The sequence below is a fragment of the Pogona vitticeps genome, chromosome 1, assembly GCF_051106095.1.
Source record: "Pogona vitticeps strain Pit_001003342236 chromosome 1, PviZW2.1, whole genome shotgun sequence".
Taxonomy (NCBI): domain Eukaryota; kingdom Metazoa; phylum Chordata; class Lepidosauria; order Squamata; family Agamidae; genus Pogona; species Pogona vitticeps.
The window spans coordinates 202,888,497-202,908,355 of record NC_135783.1 but is presented as its reverse complement, the minus strand read 5'-3'; the positions used below and the strand labels follow the sequence as shown (position 1 = coordinate 202,908,355).

The 19,859-nt window shown below is 40.9% G+C and overlaps 1 protein-coding gene and 1 non-coding gene across 5 annotated transcripts in view; both read left to right on the top strand.

Annotated features, from left to right (window-relative positions):
• The first annotated feature begins 421 nt into the window (after nucleotides 1-421).
• The window catches only part of DYNC1I2 (dynein cytoplasmic 1 intermediate chain 2), a 45,450-nt gene continuing 26,012 nt past the window's right edge, over nucleotides 422-19,859 (top strand). For 3 of the 4 annotated variants that reach the window (XM_020806676.3, XM_020806678.3, XM_020806675.3), the window contains exons 1-3: nucleotides 423-613; nucleotides 7,449-7,566; nucleotides 13,325-13,439. In XM_020806676.3, coding sequence (XP_020662335.1) covers nucleotides 7,459-7,566; nucleotides 13,325-13,439 — 223 coding nt within the window. In that variant the 5' untranslated portion in view covers nucleotides 423-613; nucleotides 7,449-7,458. Of the gene's footprint in view, nucleotides 614-7,448; nucleotides 7,567-13,324; nucleotides 13,440-19,859 lie in introns of all 4 variants that reach the window. The other variant, XM_020806679.3, reaches the window with a different exon arrangement.
• Nucleotides 6,695-6,863, top strand: LOC140703483 (U1 spliceosomal RNA). The gene has a single exon (XR_012082851.1). It is a non-coding gene; the product is annotated as a U1 spliceosomal RNA (small nuclear RNA).

The following is a 19,859-nucleotide window of genomic DNA, read 5'->3' as shown; positions in this document are numbered from 1 at the left end:
TCCCCTCGGGAGATTTCCTCATTGCTTCAGCCGGGCCTACCCAGGCCAGTTTCCAGCAAGCGCGGCTTCTCCGAGACACTCCGGTTGACAGCTGGTACGAAGGAGGGGCTTGCAGGCGCCGCCTGGCATGCTGGGAATTGTAGTTCTTTCCCCCTATTTTGTGGTGGAAATATGTTTGTAAGGAACCTGACACTGTTTCGTTTTCTCGCGTCGTGTTGTTGTTGTTTTGAGAGAGAATAGAAAGTGAGCTCCGCCCTCCAGAAAATGAGGCTCTTCCCATGGAAAGAAAGGGTCTGTCGGCCTCCTGAAAAGGATTACAAAAACTGGGAGAAGTTCCCCTGTAGCTCACTGCGCATGCGTCCTCCTTCACCAGCCAGTCGCTCGGCACGTAGCTAAAAGGGGCGCTCGCTCTTGCCTCTTCAGGGCGGGTCGTTCCCGCGCATGCGCGTTCTGTCAGGCGGTGCTGAGCTGTCTCTGATGGGAGTTCCGCTTCGGCATCTCGTCTTCTTCTTCGCGGGGGCCTTCCGCGCTTTTGTCAAGGAGCGTCTCTCCGAGCAAAGTGCTTGACCTGCGACAGCAACGGCTGGAGTGGGAGAAAGCCCCAGGGTGACAGGTGAGCACCGGCGGGAGGAGCGGCCGGGCCCAGGGCGGCGGCTCCGGCTCCTGAGGTGCCCAAGGCTTCGGCGAACGTCGCCGTCTGGAGAGTTGGGAGGGCGAGGGAGGAGAGAGGGCACGAGCCGTGACCGTTGCGGGCCGTGGACGGGAGGCGGAGGCGGCTCGTGCAGAGAGAGGGGGGCGCGCGCGGGGGGGGGTGCGTTTGTACCGGCAACGCCCGCGAGGCGGACCTCCCCCTCCCCCTCCCCTCGCGCGGCTTTTCTCTTTCCTCTCCCTTCAACGTGGCCATGGCAACCCAGCCCCTGTGGCCCCTGGCGGGGATCCTCTCTTTTCCTTTTTTTTTTCCTCTCAGCATCGAGGGTTGTTATTAACTATGCAGTCGAAATAACGCAAAGCAGAGAAAACAAAAGCAACAGCACATCTGTGACTTCCTGCTGCTGTTCTGCCTTTCCGTGGAGATTTGGTGAAAGGAAAGGCAGAGAGGAGATGGTGGTGGGAAAATCCAGGCAGGGGGCGAGTCTCCCGTGGGCCCACTTTTATTTAAAATGATGCGCTTAAATCTTTCAAATTTCTTTTCTGGATGGAAGAGGCCAGGAGAATCGTGTAACATTTTAAAGGCTTGCAAACGCAATGGCCCATTACAGTGTTAAAAGTCACAGGCCTCAAAATAGCAGGCCAGATCAAAGCAGTGAACTGATGCTATGAGTGTCATGTGAGATGATCAAGAGGAACAAATTTACAAGTATTATGCACATTGCAGATGTACGTAGCTGTAGTTTTCTTTCATTTTTTGTTGTATGTAATATTATTCATATATCATAGATATTACGTAGTTTAAAGTTGGCTTATAATTGGGCAGCTGTTAAAATCATGACCAGAAGGTATATTGGTGTCCTAAAAATGGCAAAGAGGGCATTTAACATTAGGATTGTAGGGGAGGTCCTGAATCAACAAGCATAGTTGTTACATGTGGTTTACAACCTGGCTAACTCTGGCCAGTTAGGGTCCCATTCTGATTTTTCCAGCAATCATTTTGCAGCTTTTTTCAAATAAAAGATTGAGGCCATCCACACTGACCTTGACTCCACCAGCAGACTAGTTGACCTGGGTGTGGCCATCATTGCACCATCTCTCCCTGCCTGATTGGTTCAGTTTGACCTGGTGTCAGTGGAGGAAGCCTCTGGGGTATTGGGAGGCTAGCCGTCTAGTGCCTCCTCGCTTGACCGTTGCCCAGCTTGTCTGATCAAAGCAGCCAAGGGGGCTATGATTGAATGGGTCATGAATATTCCAAATACATATTTGAAGGAGGGTTCCTCCCTCCCTGCATTAAAGAAACCATCATCTGACCCATCATCAAATGCCCCAAGCTAGCTTTATCTTAATAATTTCTGTCCGATCACCAATATACCATTTCTTGAGGACTGGGTTAAGAGAGTGCAGCTTGGGGATGATGTGTCAGCCCCTTGGATCCTCACTTGTGGGGTTCCTCAAGGGTCGTTGTTTTCCCCAGTGCTGTTCAACATTACGTGAAGCTGCTGGAGGAGGTCATCAGGAGATTTGGAGTGAGGTGTCATCAGTACACTGGTGACACCCGCTCTATCTCTTATTTGCCGCCCCTGTAGTGGATGCCATCGAGACACTTGAGCTTCGTCTGACTTTGGTAGTGGAATAGACTAGCGCAAACGGGCTCAAGCTGAACCTGGAAAAGGCAGAGGTTGTGTTCCTGGGGGAGTCCATTGAAAAGTTGGGGGGATCCCTATACTGGGTGACATTGACCTCCTACTTCGGGACCAAGTTTGGAATTTGGGTTTGTTTCTGGACATGGCTTTTTCTTGGAATACCCAGATTGCAACCCTGTCCAGATCGGCCTTTAGCCAGCTTAGGTTGATCGCCTAATTTGTCAGAGCATCTTGTCATGATGTCAACTGCCTGACTCACTAGGTCATCAAAGAAGAGGCTCCTCTGGGTAGCCACACAGAGGGAGACAGATAAGTCTTCTACAAGAGGTAGGGCCTTCTTGGCAGTGGCTCCATCTTTGTGGAATTAGCTCCTGGGGAGCTTCACCTGGCCTCCTCCCTGGCGACATTTAAGAAGCAACTATAGACATGGCTCTTTAGGGAGGCCTTCCACTTTGACCCTATTTGAGCCAAGATACTTTTACATCTCTGTTCAGTTATTTGCTGTCTGTCTTCATTATTTTTCTTGTTTCTGTTCAGTTTTTATTAATGCTCTGGCGCCCTCTGTTTTTATATGTTTAGATGTTTATGGCTTTATCATATTAACTATTTGACTGTTCAATTTATGTGAACCGCCCAGAGTAGTGCTGCGACACTAGTGGATGTGGTATATCAAATTGAAAAAATAAATGAAACAGTAAAGGCATGTAGAATTTGCCCTCTTTGCCTGCCTATAAATGATTATCACATCTGATAAAATAATCTTTTATCTGAAAGATCATGTAAAATATCAACATTATGCTACGTCTGAAAGGCCTTAGTTTATTCTTCTGCTCACCTTTATATGAAATAAAGGAAGCATATATGTATAATGCACAGTATGTGTATACATATGTATGTTCACATGTATATGGTTATTGCTGCAGAAGAATGAAACAGTGATCTTGTGCTGACATTCTATAAGGTAATTGTAAAAATGGGGGTAGCCCAAACAAAAAATTATAGCTTTGAAACTGGGCTTCAGATCAGCAACAGATGTGGCACATTTGTAATGGACAGTCTGCTCTTGATCTGTGCTAAATTTGAGGACGTTTGGGCAAAGGGTTTTCGAGTTATGAATTTTGCAAGCAGAACTCCCCCCATTTATAAATAGGTGGCCCTAAGCATCCCTAGATTTAAAACATATTACATAATTTGAAAATACTGGTCTTGCTTATCTTCAAAGAGAATGATGGGCTGCACCCACTTTTTTAATTTGGAAAGAATCCAGGCTACGGGGGCTGAAACATTGATCCTCCAAAAAAAGAGATTTTTTTAAAAAGGGAAAAACAGCTAATTTGTTACTCTATAAGACTGAGCATTTGTGGTACAGGCTAGCCAACAGGAGCTTCCTGGAATGAAACATTGTGTACATTCATAAGCTGGGGAGGGAGATATTTAGAGAGAAAGGTCACAGAAACAGAATGAATAAGTTTTAAAAACACACACAACAACTTTTCTGTAAAGAAAGTACAGTAATGGATTGACAGTCCTCCAGAAAGGGTGATATTTTGCCATGTATCTTCAGTGAACATTCTCTCAGAATTTCTGAGACTAATAGTCTCTTCATACTGTATTTTCAAAGGGGAATTGAGCTCCAAGTCTGGGGGATCTGAACTTTTGACCCCGTCAATCAGAACACAAGTAACTGATTCTTAGCTAACTTTTTAACTATTTCCTGGCCAAAGATACTTATTAAAATCATGTTTGCAAGGCAGTTCTGTGCCTGGTTGTAAAACTGGAGATGCAGAAAGTATTAATTGTTTAATAAATACAGATATTTAAAATATTTTAAATATATACTAAAGAATAAAGAACAAATATTCAGATGCTCACTTGTTTAGGCTGTGAAATTATTGGGTTTTGCTTTGAGCCTGGGGGTAGTCTTGTTTGATGTTTGTAGAGCTTTGGTGCCCATATTGTGTCATAGTCTCCTGTCAAAGTCTTACTTCCACACATCTTGTTACTATATAATTGCTCAATAGTTTAAAAAAAAAAGACTCCAGGGATGTGATGTGCCATCAAGTCACTTCTGATGTGTGCTGACTATATTAATTAAGTACGCCCTAAATGGTCTATAGCGGGGGTCTCCAAACTATGGCCTGTGAGTCACATCTGGCCTGGTATGCTTGCTGGAGTCCGTGGGGTAGTGCGTGCATCTTTCTTTGACCCTCAAAAATGTGCAACATATATGTTGTGGCTCTCATTCTGAAGTTTGGAGACCCCTGGTCTATAGAGATGAGCATGATTTGATGCGGTTCATTGATTTGGCTGCACAGTTGGTCTTTAAGTGCCCCGGCTTCCCCTGCCCCGCCTCGTCTGATGGGTACCCACTCAGAGGCAGCAGTGCAGCTTTCCAGCCTTGCTTCCTTCAGGCACTGCCTCTGAGTGGGTGCCTGATGGAGGAGGCAGTACAGGAGAAGTCGGGGCATCCGCAGAACAGCTGTGCAGACAAACCATATTCATGCCCATTTCTTATGGCCTGCCATTAAAAGCTCTGCTCAGATCTTGCAAACCAATATCTCATACAGGCACTCATCACTTAACAACCTAACTGTTTAACGCCCACTTGGGTTTATAACCCTTTACAACTCTTGTAAATCTCTGCTTGTGTCTTCGCCAGATCCCTTCTCAATGGCATGTGATTTATTACTCAATACAATATTATTGCTCCTCTCTTACTGACCAATAACAGCCTAGTTGTAAGAGCAGAACTCAGTCATTAAGTGAGGAGTATATAGGAGGGCCTGGCGTGCTCTGGTCCATGGGGTCACGAAGAGTCGGACACGACTAAACGACTAAACGAAACGAATATTAGTGCCTGTATTAGATTGTTCTCTCTTCCTACTGCCTTCTCCCAAACAGTATTGTCTTTTCTAGTAAATTCTGCTCAGGTCTTGCATGCTAATAGCTGTGGATTCCTTTGGTGAGTCAACCGATCTCTTCTTATGTCTTCCTGTTTTCCTGCTATCCTCCCTTTCAAGCAGTATTGTCTTTTCCACTCAGTTCTGTATTCCCATTATATATTTACTCATTTTTATTCTAGTGAGAGTTCAGACTTGACTTGATTGAACATCCACTTACAGTGGTGCCCCGCTTGACGATTACCTCATTAGACGAGGAAATCGCTTAACGATGAGTATTTTGCAGTCGCAATAGCAATCGCAAAACGATGTTTTAATAGGAAAAAAATCGCTTGATGATGATCGGTTCCCTGCTTCGGGAACCGATTTTCCGCTTTACGACGATCAAAACAGCTGATCGCCGGGTTTCAAAATGGCCACCCGCTGTTTCAAAATGGCTCCCCGCTGTGTTTAGGAAGGCTTTTTCGCTTTACAGGCACCAGAAAATGGCCGCCCTATGGAGGATCTTCGCTGGACGCTGAGATATTTCGCCCATTGGAACACATTGAACCGGTTTTCAGTGCATTTCAATGGTTTTTTTACTTTCGCTTGACGACAGTTTCATTCTACAACGATTTTGCTGGAATGGATTATCCTTGTCAAGTGAGGCACCACTGTATTTGCATTTCTGGCTCTATGGTATCTTTAAAGTTATTCTACAACACCACATTTTAAATGTGATTATTTTCCTTTTGCCTTCCTTCACTGTTGACCTTTTATGTAGTATAGATGATTTTAACCTTAGTTTCAAGTGACAGTCTTTGCTAACTCCCAGCCTGCCTTTTTTATTTCAGAAGAAGAGGAGAAATCTTTTGGAAAATAGGCAGGCAGTAGGTCTGTAGAGCAGGGGTTTGCAAATTGGAAGACTGCTTTCTAGTCTGCATTGTGTGGAGTGGGCATGATAACATTAATTTACCTGAGAGGTTAAAGGGGGTGTATGTTTCTCTGATGTCAAAAAGGCTGGGGACCACTGGTCTACAGGATACTCTCTTATGTTCAGTACCATTCACAAAGACACACTAAGCAAGTGAAAATCCCAGATCCTGACTCCTTTTTTCATCAGTTAACCACTTCCCACCCAAACAAAGCAATTGTAATGGCTGTTCTTCAGCGTGTGTGGTACTGAGCACAATGCTTTTAATAGAAAGTTGTTAGTTTGGGAATATTAATACTACACACACACACACACACACACACACACACACACACACACACACAAATGCAAAATATGGAGGTTCTAGTATATTGGTGCAAAGCACTTGTTTTTTGAGGTTTCTTCTACAGTGGTGCCTCGCAAGACGATTTTAATATATGCTAATACCTGTGCACCAGAGGATTGTGGGAGGAACACTTAGCTCCTGATGGGGGTCCCGCAGGGCACCCCAAAACACTGAGGAGCTCTCTTGGCCTCTGGGGGGGGTCAGGGGACAGAAGGGGGTAGGAGATGCAAGGGCCATTCCAACTCATACCTTGTAGGGGAAATACGTACCATGTTGTTAAAATAGTTTTCCCAGGGAGAGGCTCGTCCATTGCACTTTGGGTGTGCTGTTGACCCCTGTGATTTCCCCAAATGTGGGGAACTCAACTGCATAATTAGTGTTAATGGGGGCATTATGTTTATGATTTCTCTGGTTTTTTTTTTTTTTTTTTTTAACAATCTCTTTACCCTTTGGCTCCTGGCTGTTTTCACCATCCTCTACCATTTAAATTTGCAGCCATAGCCCCATTGGTGATGCTTTGCAAGATGGTTTTCCCCCCCATTGAGACACATTAATTACATAAGACCTACTTTTTTATCCCAAAAAGTGTGTGTGTGGGGGGGGAGTGTATGCTGCTGGCTTTCCAGGAAAAACAGCAGCATACACTTTCTCCCCCACTTTTTTTGGGATAAAAAAGTAGGTCTTATGTAATTAATGTGTTCCAATTGGGGGGGGAAACCGTCTTGCGAAACAGGGTTTAAAAAAAAAACTGTCTTGTGAGGCAAGGACCCAAACATCGTCCAGCGAAAATTGCCCATAGGAACAATCGTTTTGTGAAGCACAATATTGCTCAAAAAGTTATCATCTAGCGAATTCCTCATTTTGCGAGACAATCGTCTAGCAAGGCACCACTGTAGTTATATATTCATCCTAACAGGTCATGTTTATGACAGTTTTTTGTGTATATATAAATTATATACAATTATATATAAATACAGTCATTATTATCTTTACAGAATTCTAATCATGTCTGACAAGAGTGAACTAAAGGCAGAGCTAGAGCGCAAGAAACAACGCTTGGCTCAGATTAGAGAAGAAAAGAAGAGAAAGGAAGAAGAAAGGAAGAAAAAAGAAGTAAGGCCTTTTCTAATTGCATCTTCCTGAAGACTATTTTCTCATATGCTAAAAGTTTTATATAGATAAAAGAAAGTCTGTAACTATTTAAAAAGATAAATGACTTCATTTAATTTCATAGAATTAGTTTATGGTGAATGGGGTGATTTTTTTTTTATCCCCACTCAAATGGTCACATCTCTGGACTGCATGTGTTCATTGTGCTACTATAGATCTCTTTGGTAGTGGAAGAAGAATATTAATGATGTGCCTCAAAGTATAGTACAGTAGTACCTCGGTTTATGAATTTAATGCGTTCCCTGGTTTATGAATTTAATGCATTCCCCGGGATGTTATGTAATGCGAAAAATTCGTAAAATGAAACACAGTTTGCCATAGGAACAGGGGCAGCGCTGTAAACCTCCAGGCACAATGCATCCTGGGGAAACTTCCTTTGTACTGCAGAAAAAATCGTAAACAGAGGCATTATTTTCTATGGATTTCTGTTCGTAAACCAAAAATTATGTTAACCGAGGCCTTCATAAACCGAAGTACTACCCTGTTTCCCCAAAAATAAGACCTAACCTGAAAATAAGCCCTAGTAGGATTTTTCAGGATACTCGTAATATAAGGTCTATCCCCAAAATAAGCCCTAGTTAAGTGAAGCCCTGCCGTCCACCATTGTGCAGTGTTGTGCAACAACCAGATGATGACATGACTATAAAATAAAACATTCCCTGAAAATAAGCCCTAATGCATTTTCGGAGCAAAAATTAATATAAGACCCTGTCTTATTTTCAGGGAAACATGGTACTGTAGATGAAATTGTGTAAAAGGTAGATTGTTTCCAGATTTTTAAAAAGAATTTGATTCCTCTTGTAGTTTAATAGTTGGAACTTTGTCAGAGAGCTCTTGATTCACATTTCCATACAACCATGGAGCTGTCTAGCTGAGCTTCAGCCAGTCACTATATCTCAGACTAAGCTACCTTGCTGTGAGAGCAGAGTGACAGAAAGTAGTGTATTGCACTGCAGGCTCCTTGGAGGAAAGGTGGAATATCAATTTTAATAAAGAAGTGCAGCACTGATTTAGCTGCTTCCTGATCTTAAGAGCCTAAGATATCTTAACAATAACACAAAAGCAGATACAAAATAAATCCTGTACATTCCTAACATGCACAGTTGGCAAGGATGATATACAGACTTTACAAGTGCTGGTATGAATTCTGGCCTTATTTCAGTAAAACATTTAAGGTGTGCTGATGAACTAGGTCTTTTAAATGCATGCATTTTGAGTGCAGAATTGGCAGGCATCCTAAAACACTAAATATCTGTAGGCGTCCTTCAGCCTCGAGAGACTATGGTAACATGCTCTGTATGGAGGACTTGGAACAGTGTCTAGTGTGGCTGAGAAGGCCAATTCGAGAGTGACAATCCCTTCCACACTGGAGACAAATACAATCTGTCCCCTGTCCAGCTCCCTGATTTTGCTGCTTTCGGGACTGCCTCTTTGCCTCGGCCTGCTGGACAAGGGTCTCTTCAAATTGGGAGAGACCATGATGCACCACCTGCCTCCAGGCTGAAGGCTCAGATGTCAAGGTTTCCCATCTGTTGAGGTCCATTCCTAAGGCCTTCAGATCCCACTTGCAGATATCCTTATATCACAGCTGTGGTCTCCCTCTGGGGCAATTTCCCTGCACTAATTCTCCATGTAGGAGATCTTTTGGAATCTGATGTCAAAGGGATCTGATGTTGAGCCATCAAAATCTACGGAGCCCTTCATTCCCTCATGAAAGGACCTGATGATGTTAAGGAGATCTTTTGGAATCCATCCATCAGCCATTTCTCACAACGTGCCAACGTAGACGTTGCTGTTTCAGTAATGTATAAATGCTAAAAATTCCAGCTCGTTCTAGGACTACTCTATTTGGAACTTTGTCCTGCCAGGTGATACAAAAAATGCGTCGGAGGCAACGCATATGGAAGGTATTCAGCTTCTTCTCCTGCATGTAGAAAGGGTCCAGGTCTCACTGCAGTACAGGAGTGTACTCAGGACACAGGCTGTATAGACTTGGATCTTGGTATATGTTGTCAGCTTCTTATTGAGCCATACTCTCTTTGTGAGTCTTGAGAACATGGTAGCTGCTTTGCCAATGCGTTTATCCATCTGGACATCTAGGGAGAGGGTGTCAGAAATCATTGAGCCAAGGTATGCAAAGTCATGAACAACCTCCAATTCTTGCGTGGAGATGGTAATAGAGGGAGGTGAGTCCACGCCCTGGCCCATGACTTGTGTTTTCTTCAGGCTGATTGTTAGTCCAAAGTCTTGGCAGGCCTTGCTAAATCAATTCATGAGTTGTTGGAGGTCTTCAGCAGAGTGAGCAACAATGGCTGCATCATCTGTGAAGAGGAGGTCCCGCATGCATTTCAGTTGGACTTTGGTCTTTGCTGTCAATCTAGAGAGATTAAAGAGCTTTCCATCCGATATAGTCTGGAGATAGACACCTGCTGCAGTTCCAAAGGTATGCTTCAGCATGACAGCAAAAAAGATCCCAAACAGGTTTGGCGTGAGGACACAGCCCTGTTTCACTCTGCTTCGGATGTCAAAGGGATGTTGAGCCATCAAAAACTACGGTGCTCTTCATTCCCTCATGAAAGGACCTGATGATGTTAAGGAGTCGAGGTGGACATCCAATTTTGGGAAGGATTTTAAAAAGGCCATCCCTGCTAACCAAATCAAAGGACTTTGTGAGATCTATGAAGGCCACAAAGAGCGGCTGTTGTTGTTCCCTACATTTCTCCTGCAACTGTCTGAGGGAGAATACCATGTCAGTGGTGGATCTATTAGCTTGAAATCCACACTGTGTTTCTGGATAGACTCTGTCTGCAAGCACTTGGAGTCTCTTCAGTAGAACACGGGCAAGCAGCTTCCCTACAACACTGAGAAGAGAGATGCCACGGTAGTGTTAAAAATACTAAATACATCAATGAGAAAAAAAATATTTTTCAGTACAATAGGACCCCCTTTTCCATGGGATCAGTATACACTGATTCACGTATCCACACCCTGAAAATATTAGAAATACTTAAAAAAATCTAAAAAAAACTATTTTCATGTGTATTATTTATTTGTTTGTTTGTTTGTTTGTTTGTTTATTGGATTGGATTTGTATCCCGCCCATCTGGTCTATACGATCACTCTAGGCGGCTTACCAGAACTAGCCACTAGAAGGAGCTGGATACCATGCCATGAGTACTGTACTTGTTAGTGAAAAATACATAGTGTGGTTTCTGCCACCTTCTAGTAGCTAGTTCTGGCAATAAAGGTGAAAATAATTTTTTCCTAGTTATTTTTTTCTTTTACCATGCTATATATTCACTATTATCCATAATTTTCAGTATCCTTGGGGGGGGGCTTGGAACCAATCCCCAGTGGATATGGGGGCGTGTCCTACTGTGTGTGTGTTACATTACTTGTAATTACAAAAAGTTGACATGTTCCTTTCTGATACTCCGTATCTTTATGTTTGAAAACATATGTGAGAATCCTTGGGTTTTAAAATGTGCATAAATTTTTGACAAGAGAAGGCTAGTCCTTGAAAATCTGGAATTATTGAGTAATATTTAGTTTCACTGATAAAGATTTTCACACAGAATAGGAATCATATAATTGAAATGGCACTCTTTGCTATATCCAGAAATTTCAGGTTGGGGTAGGGGTTGGAAAATGTAATTGCTAATCTTAAAACTGCTAATATGCACATGCTGAGAAGTTAGGAGATAGACTAAAATATGTAGGTGTTGAGTTGGAATGCATTAGCACATTTGCTACTGTGTGCACCAGGTCTGATTAAAGATACAAGTTCAGAAGTGGATGAAATGTGTCCTTAGGATTCTGCCAAATCTATTTTTATAGGACTCAGCTCCATCAGATTTTACCCCCTGCCAATTTCTCCCCAGTAAATGATGAAGTGCCACTCATAGGCTGAAATCCTGTTGCTTAGCATAGTACATCACACTGTTAAATCATTGGTGGTTAAGTGAATCAGCTGCTCTTTAAGTTCCATTGATTCAAATTGACCTACGTTGCTACTTGTTTTAGCATAGTACCAGGGTGATAAAAATAATTGATTTTTTAAAAAAGTCAAATTGATGTAAATTATTTAGATCACTATTTAAATTTAAAAAATTGGATTTTTGATAGTTTAAATTAAATCATGTTTTTAAATTTAAATCATTATTTAAATCAATTTGATTTTTAAAAATTCATTGATTGTATCCACCCTCTCTCTATAGTACATTTCAACTAAAGTACAACCACTGAATACATGGAACTTAAGGAGGAACTGAGTCACCAAATTCTCACTGACTCAGTAGGCCTGCTCTAGTGCTACTTACTATGCTGAGCAGCAGAATTTCAGCCGTAGATTCTTTTAGCTGCAGCAGCTTACCTTTATAACTAAATCCCAGTGCAACCAGCCAAGGTTTCTCTTATTGTGCTATTGAGTAACCCTTAAGCATTTTGAATATGCCTGAGCCTCTTGTCTTTCACTCATCTCCCTTTTTCCCAATCCCCTCATTTTTAAAGTTTCTTCTTAAGATAAATGGGGCTATGGGAGACTTCCATGGCAATTATCTGGTTTCATGTATATTGAGTGTGCATATCATTTGGTCACAGATCATTGAAAATGATTTGCATATGAACTTTTCCTCACTGGGCTGTCATAAAGAATTCTCACTCTTAAAAATAATCCCTTGGGATTTGCCTGCCCATGACAACCTTACTGTGTGGCATATAAGGAGTTTGAAAGTGTGGAGGAAAAAAGCAAAATTAAACTTGCAATGTGTCCTACATGTGTCTGGAAGTTTGCCTTTCCATAATAATCTCAGTTTGTGGCACATCAATAGTTTTTAAATATGTAGGAGCAAACCAAAACAACCCCAGCTTTCTGTCTGTGTTATATTAAGCCTTTATGTCTGATTTCTTGTATGTGATTCTTACCTGGCTATCTGTTGACAATGCTTTACCTGGTGCACTAAATATAGTTAGGGAAATGTGCACTTTGCCACTGCTATCCTCTGCAAGTTTAAAGACAGTGTAGGATTCATGAGCATTTCCTAGTTAAAAAGGTAAAGGTTCCCGTTGACAATTTTTGTCTAGTCGTGTTCGACTTTAGGGGGCGGTGTTCATCTCCGTTTCAAAGCCATAGAGCCAGCGTTTGTCCGAAGACAATCTTCTGTGGTCACATGGCCAGTGCGACTTAGACACTGAATGCTGTTACCTTCCCACCAAGGTGGTCCCTGTTTATCTACTCGCATTTGCATGCTTTCGAACCACTAGGTTGGTGGGAGCTGGGACAAGCGACGGGCACTCACTCCGTCACATGGATTCGATCTTAGAGCTGAAGATCTACAGACCTTATAGCACAGAGGCTTCTGTGGTTTAACCTGCAGCACCACCACATCCCTCCCTTCCTAGTTACAAACCCAAAATTTCAGGCAGATCACAACTACATCCGTAATGGTCAAATCTCAATTCCCAAGCCAGTCTTTGTTACATGAACTCGTTTTCAGTGTATCCTCCAACAAACAAGTGAGCACAAATTTGTAGAAGGCATTATTGTACAAACACTGTTGCGTATTAGATTATTTTCCTTTGCATGTACTTAGTTTTTTAAATATAGTAATCTTACCTCTTTAAAAAGTTTTTTCTTGCACACTAAAGCAAGTTGTGTGTGAAAATGTAGCTTGCCACATAAATGTTTATTTTAAATGCCTAGACTGACCAGAAAAAAGAAGCTCTTCCTGTACAAGATGAGTCTGATCTTGAGAAGAAGAGACGAGAAGCTGAAGCCTTGCTTCAAAGCATGGGTCTAACACCAGATGCTCCTATGGGTAAGAATTACAAAGAAATGTAGTGTGTAAATGTGTCTCCCACCATCAACTGTGGCATTAATATCAGCATGAAAATTGAGTTATTTACTCATGCATGTATTGTTGTATGTTCATTATTGCCACAATTTGTTCTTTGAAGCTTCTCAGTACTTTTTGCTATATCACATCTTGAGTAAATGACATATGAGATCATTGTAGCGGCTGTAGCCAAATGTTGGTCTGTTATTGTTACATTGTTTGAGACATATCAATTTAGGAACTTTTAAAACTTCCCCTCTAGAAGAAACTTAACCACTAAGTATCTCTGAAGTAATAAAAAGTATCCAAAGTTGGATTGACTTGGTTTATAATATGTGAGTGATAAGGTTGTCAAATTGGTATGTCTAAGTAACTAGCTGGATCCAGAATAGCTCCTTTAATTTGTGAAAAGTACTGAGATCCATCAAAGGCTTCCTCTGAGAGAAGAGCAGAATGATTTTCAATTATCTTTCCTGTAGTTCCCTGTGTCATTGTCTACCCTTTTCTGGAGGGTTTGCTGATGTTGGAAAGCAGCATTTCAGAGGGCTGTGTGGGGAAAGTATTAACGGCTGTACAGTAATTTATTTATTTGATTCAATTTTTAACTCACTCATCTAGTGGCCACTACTCTGGGCAGCTTACAAAACACAAACCAAGATTCAATAATAAACAACAACCAAGACACTAAATGAAAAAGTAGACACAAAAAATTAATTTAAATCTATAGTAAGATACACAATGGTGACAGACCAACAGTCAATCTTAAAAATGCGGGTCATGAAAAATTAGATTAAAACCAAAAAAATGCTTAAATTAAACAGGGGCAGGAGTGTGATAATAATGTGTTTTTCCAGTGTTCTTTCTCTAGTGGGAGTATTCTGTTTTTTCATAGAAACTTGATTCATGCCAACATTTCTACTACTGAGTGTCTTTTAGGTAATCTTCAGGTCAAATGTCTCAAATTCTCTTCTGAGATAGAAAACAGAGCACAAGAGTACATTTACCATTTGAAAAAAAATGTTTTCAGTTGAAACATCAACATTCCAAATATAATAAGACAATATTTCCAAAATGAGTATAGTGCATTCCCTGTCAGTTAATTCCTTGCGGTAGATTTGTAAGCATATGAAAGGGGCAAGAACTATGCCACTAGGGGGCATTGCAGCATTGCAGGAACTGTTGAAAAAGTTGCTACATATGCTGGTTCCTTTTGTTGTCTCTGAGTGGGACAGTTTCTTAATTGGTGAAATGACATTTTTTGTATAGCACCACAAGTAATGTGTTGAACTGTCCTTCATGTCTGTTTTGAAAGGTCTCATATGTCAGACCACCAGTTAAAATCTGGGAGGAAAACCCTATTAAGCTGTTGAAGGGACAGTTTTGGAAAGAAAATGTATACATAGAATAGCGTAGTAATACCTTTAGCCCCAAATAATGCTTGATTTGCCCCTTAAGCACAGGAAGGATTGTGGGGTTCTTTACGTGTTGGCTTCAGAGGTATAATAGTTGTACTTTAAAGTTCTTCATAGTGAGTTGAAGTTATTGACTTAATAAAAATGCCTCAAAAAGAAACTTCAGATCTTACTCCAAGTGTAACTATGCTGTGGATACACTCTGAGGTTCCCCCTTTCATTGGCCACTCTGTTAAGGTGACTGTGAAAAAAATAATGATGGCCTCAAGTTGAAAAGTCACGGGGTACCTTTTTCTCTCTCCATCCCCCCAAAAAACAGTTCCTGCCTGTGCTCCATTGGAGATTTTTCATGACAGTTCTAGGAGACTGTATTTGGAAGGAAAGAACTCAATCTCTGTAGGAACAATAGAGGTTATCATGTTTGATATTCTGCATCATCATGAGAGCTCACAACATTAAAAGAAGCTCATTGTGTTGCTTATAGTGTCTGAATAGCCATGTGACTATTATCATGATCAGCAGGGCTTGAAAAATTTTAGAATGTCTCACCAGTCAACATGACCAGACTATAGCCTTGCAGTTTATTGGGACGGGGAATCACTGATTTATACCCTCAGACTTGGGTTGCCTTATTATCTGCATGCCTGTGGGGTCATGAAGCTTGTATTTTGAATGTCTCCAGCAAAAATAAAACTGAAAGCAAAAGCACCCGGCCTCTTAAGGAGCCACGGTTCCCTCCCACCCCAGGATGTGTCCTTGTTCTGTTGAAATTGGGAGCAGAGAATCTCCATATTCTACAGTATGGGACTACTCTATATTGTCCTGCAGAGCTATATCTCTATGTACCGCTTGAACTCTCTTCTCTCGTGAGAAGAGGGCAGGACTGCAGGATGAGAGAGAGAGAGAGAGAGAGAGAGAGAGGCAGGTGGAGGGGAACGAAGCAGGCAGGGAGGGAGCTGTGACTTGTCGAGCAGCATTTTTTACTCGTCACAGACGAGTGGATAAGTGCATTTTTCAAGTCCTGATGGTCAGTGTTCCAATTATTCAAGAAATTTGTTATGTTGTACATTAGTAAGATATTACATTGTATTTATCAGGAGGCCAGAAAAATCTGTTGGACTCTTTTCTTTGACTGCCCAATTCTTATGTAGTTTCTATGAAATACAGTACAGTGGTGCCTCGCACAGCGAGGTTAATCCGTCCCGGATTAACCCTCGCTGTGTGAAACATCGCTGAGTGGGGCAGAAAAGCCCATTGGAACGCATTAAACATCGTTTAATGCGTTCCAAATCGGCTGAAAACTCACCGTTCAGCGATGCTTCCGGGGTCCGGCAGCCATTTTCGCGCCCTCCCCTCGCTGAACGAGGGCACGAAAATGGCTGCGATCAGCTGTTCCGCGGCTTCAAAATGGCCGCCGGAACAGCCGAAAGGGCCGGGCGCAGCATTTTCGCGCCCTTGGTAAGCGAGGGGAGAGCGTGAAAACGCTGCGCGCAGCCATTTCGGCTGTTCCGGCAGCGTTTTCGCACCCTCCCCTTACCAAGGGCGCAAAAACGCTGCAACCGGCCCTTTCGGCTGTTCCGGCGGCCATTTTGAAGCCGCAGAACAGCTGATCGGCGGGTCGCAAAGTGAAGGTCAGTAAGCGAACCACTTACCGACCTTCGCTCTGCGATTTTCGCCCATTGGGGCCATCGCTGTGCGATCGCATTAGCGATCGCAAAAGCGTCCTCGTAGAGCGAATTCATCGCTCTACGAGGCGCTCGTTGTGCGAGGCACCACTGTATTTATATTTTTTAAAAAATAAAAGAAACAGAACCAAAGAATACTTCTCTTGCTATTTAAGATTGATAAGACAATGGCATAAATATTCCTGCCCAGAATGCCTCTAAAATGCCTCAAGATACTTTTAGAAGTAAATTTTGAAAGTCACCATTTTATACTTTAGTAGATTAAATGTTATCCTTTATAGTTTTAAAATAACTTTGCAGTTGTTAAATTTGCTAGTTGTTACTCCAAAGATAACTAGTTACATGTGACTTTATTATGTGTAACTAGTTGTTTCTAGTACCTGTTCATAACTAAGCCATTCTGTTTGTAACTACATCATTCTGTGTTTCTTTACTCAGAAGAAAGTCTTAGTTTGTTTCTTGGGGCTGTGCTTTGTAATGGGAGCCTAAATGTAATAGCCACACTCACATCTGTTCTGTGAGAGACTGATTATTTTAGATATTGCTGTCTGATCTTGGCCCACGAGGCAACATGATACACAGTAAACACAGTTGTCATAAGTGCTCAAGTGTTACAGATTTTACTATGAAGGGAAGCTTCATATCTTGCTCATGGAGGATTATTACTGACACAGAAATGAAATTATAATGTCTCAACACATTGGCTGAAATACTTTGGCACAGCAATGCAAAAGGTGTAACTTTTGGAAGCGAATCGCTGGAAATTAAGGAATCTCCATAGGCATTATGCTGAGTTGCACCACTTGGCATGCAATGGATGGCTACGAAGATTTCTTATGACAATTCGCTTTGAAAAGTTACATCTTTTGTGTAACTGCACAAGATGATTTCAGCCATTGAGATCTAATACTTGTATTGAGCTTCTGCCAAGTTTGGGGCCAGAACTAGTTTACAACTTTTGTATAAGCATGTTTCGTAGCAGTAAAGCTGATGTTGTATTTGTATATTACCGGTTAGAATTGTTCTTACCTGCACATAATGTGATTTGGTATAAGTTTTTTAAATAACATTTGCTTTAACAAATACTAATTGGTTCTTAGAAAACCTTCTAAAGCTAATCTTATTAATCAAATGTTAACTCAGCTAAAAAAAGAGATAAAATTTAGCTTTTCTCCAGTAATAACCCCATTATGGAAGCATTTACAACAAAGTAAATGGTTTACATTTGAAGAGGTAGAACAGATTATATTTCTAAAAGACTGCAGTTCAGTGGCCACAGTTTGAAAACCTTCTGTGCTTTTAATGGAAGAAAAGATTCTGACAGTGGAAAATGTCCACTCTAGTGAGTGTGCTGAACAGCAGGGAACTTTTTCTTTAGGGACTCTTCAAAAATCATATTCCAGATCTGCACTGTGAAGATGTATGGCCTAATTTAGCACTTCAGGATATCAATCACTTCATTCTGCTGTGTGTAAAACCTGGCCACAGACCCATGGAACTGAAAAGGTTAAATTTCTATTGGGTATTTTTGACACTACAATCTGAAACATTTTTATAGATTTGATGTGATGGAAACCATATAGGTTTTTTCTCCCATAAAAGATTTTTGCAGTAGTTGAAAATTTGAGGCTATTTTGACCAATAGATGGCAGTAGTTCTCAGTTTAAATCATAACTAAGAACTTTGTTCAACGGGAATAATCTCTTTATAAAATAATAAAATAATACATTGAGTCAATATTCTAGGATTACTGGCCATTTCTTATTTTTCAGATTGTTTTGTAATGTGTAATAATGATGTATGAAAACCCATTTAAAAAATTTTTTAAAAAAATCAGTGCTGTGATAGAAATTAGGAGATATACTTTCATATAACCAAAGCTTATCTCTTAGTATTCTGAAAAGACTGAAAAATGATGCATAAAATATGTAATTTTAAAATATTGATACTTGAAGAAAGTAGAACATTCTGTCAGTCTTTTTCTACAGTTTTGCCAAAATTAGAAATTAAATCTGATATTAGTATACTTTTCATTCCTTTCTGTAATTCAAATAACAAATCTGTGAATGAGTTCAGTTACATTTTACTTCAGTGTAATGTTTCATAGATCTACAGTTTGCCTCCTTCAGACAGAAGTACCTTTTCCATTTGCAGAAAGGATTGAAAACAATGGTGGTTCACACAGGAGAGTACCAAGAAAGGATATTTTTTTACTGTTTCATTATTCCTTCTGTGCCACCTGCCATGTTATTCTGGAGGATCCCCCAACTTTCTGGCACAGTTTTTCAGAGGACCGGTGTATAAAGGAGGACCCTCTTGTCTTTCACCCTCCTGCAGTAAGATTATTCATGAGTGGACTTTTACTGATAGGAACTCTGGATCCAACCTCCATGTATGTGTGGCTTTTTAAAACGAAATACTTACAGTAGGAATGTTTTACTAGGAAACATTTGTGGTTTTTTTTCATTAAAAACAATTTATAGACATAAGAAGTCCATCTTTCATTGGACATTATACAGTCGTGCTTTCTTGAGTAAGGAAAGGCAAAAACAGATGTTTTGGGTTGCGTACAGCCACTTTTCATTATTCGCCTTGAATTAGAACTCTGTATAATACAGTCTTGAAAACGGCACCTTTTAAGAAGCCTTTATTAAGAAACTTAGGACTAACAAAATGGAATGTTAGTTGATTAGAAGAAATAAACATTTTTTTAAAAGGGATGAGTAATATTGTTTTGTTTGAGCTTGGTTTTTTAATCTCTCGATCAATAAGTACCTTTATAAGGTAAAGCAAAATCACCTTCATTAAATTGCTTTTCTGCAAATGGGAGGAACTGAAATACAGTGCAGGCTTCTGCTGAAAGAGGTGAGCAAAAATGATTGTCATATATTGCTCCCACTCCATATCCGCTAGCACTACCTCCTATAGAGTTTTTGGAAGCAGTTGTTCAGAGAACAAAGGGTAGAAGATAGAAGTGGGAACAGCTGCTTCAGGTGCTTCTTTTGAGATTTCTACCTATGGGAACTCTGGGTCGAACTCATGTTATATTTTTTATTGTTTAATAATTTGTTTTAATTTATGTGGAAACAGTTTGTTAGCATAGTGTTTAGATGTTCTAGTGGAATCTTCATTTTCCCAGCATTTTATGTAAACTATACTTTTTTTTATGTAACCCAAAAACGCATTAAATGCTAAACACTGCATGAGTCTCCAGCATGATATGTTAACATTGTCTTTTCCCTTTTTTTTCTATTGTTCATTTTCATCCATTTTATTTTTTTGTTTGCCATCACTTTTTAATGCTT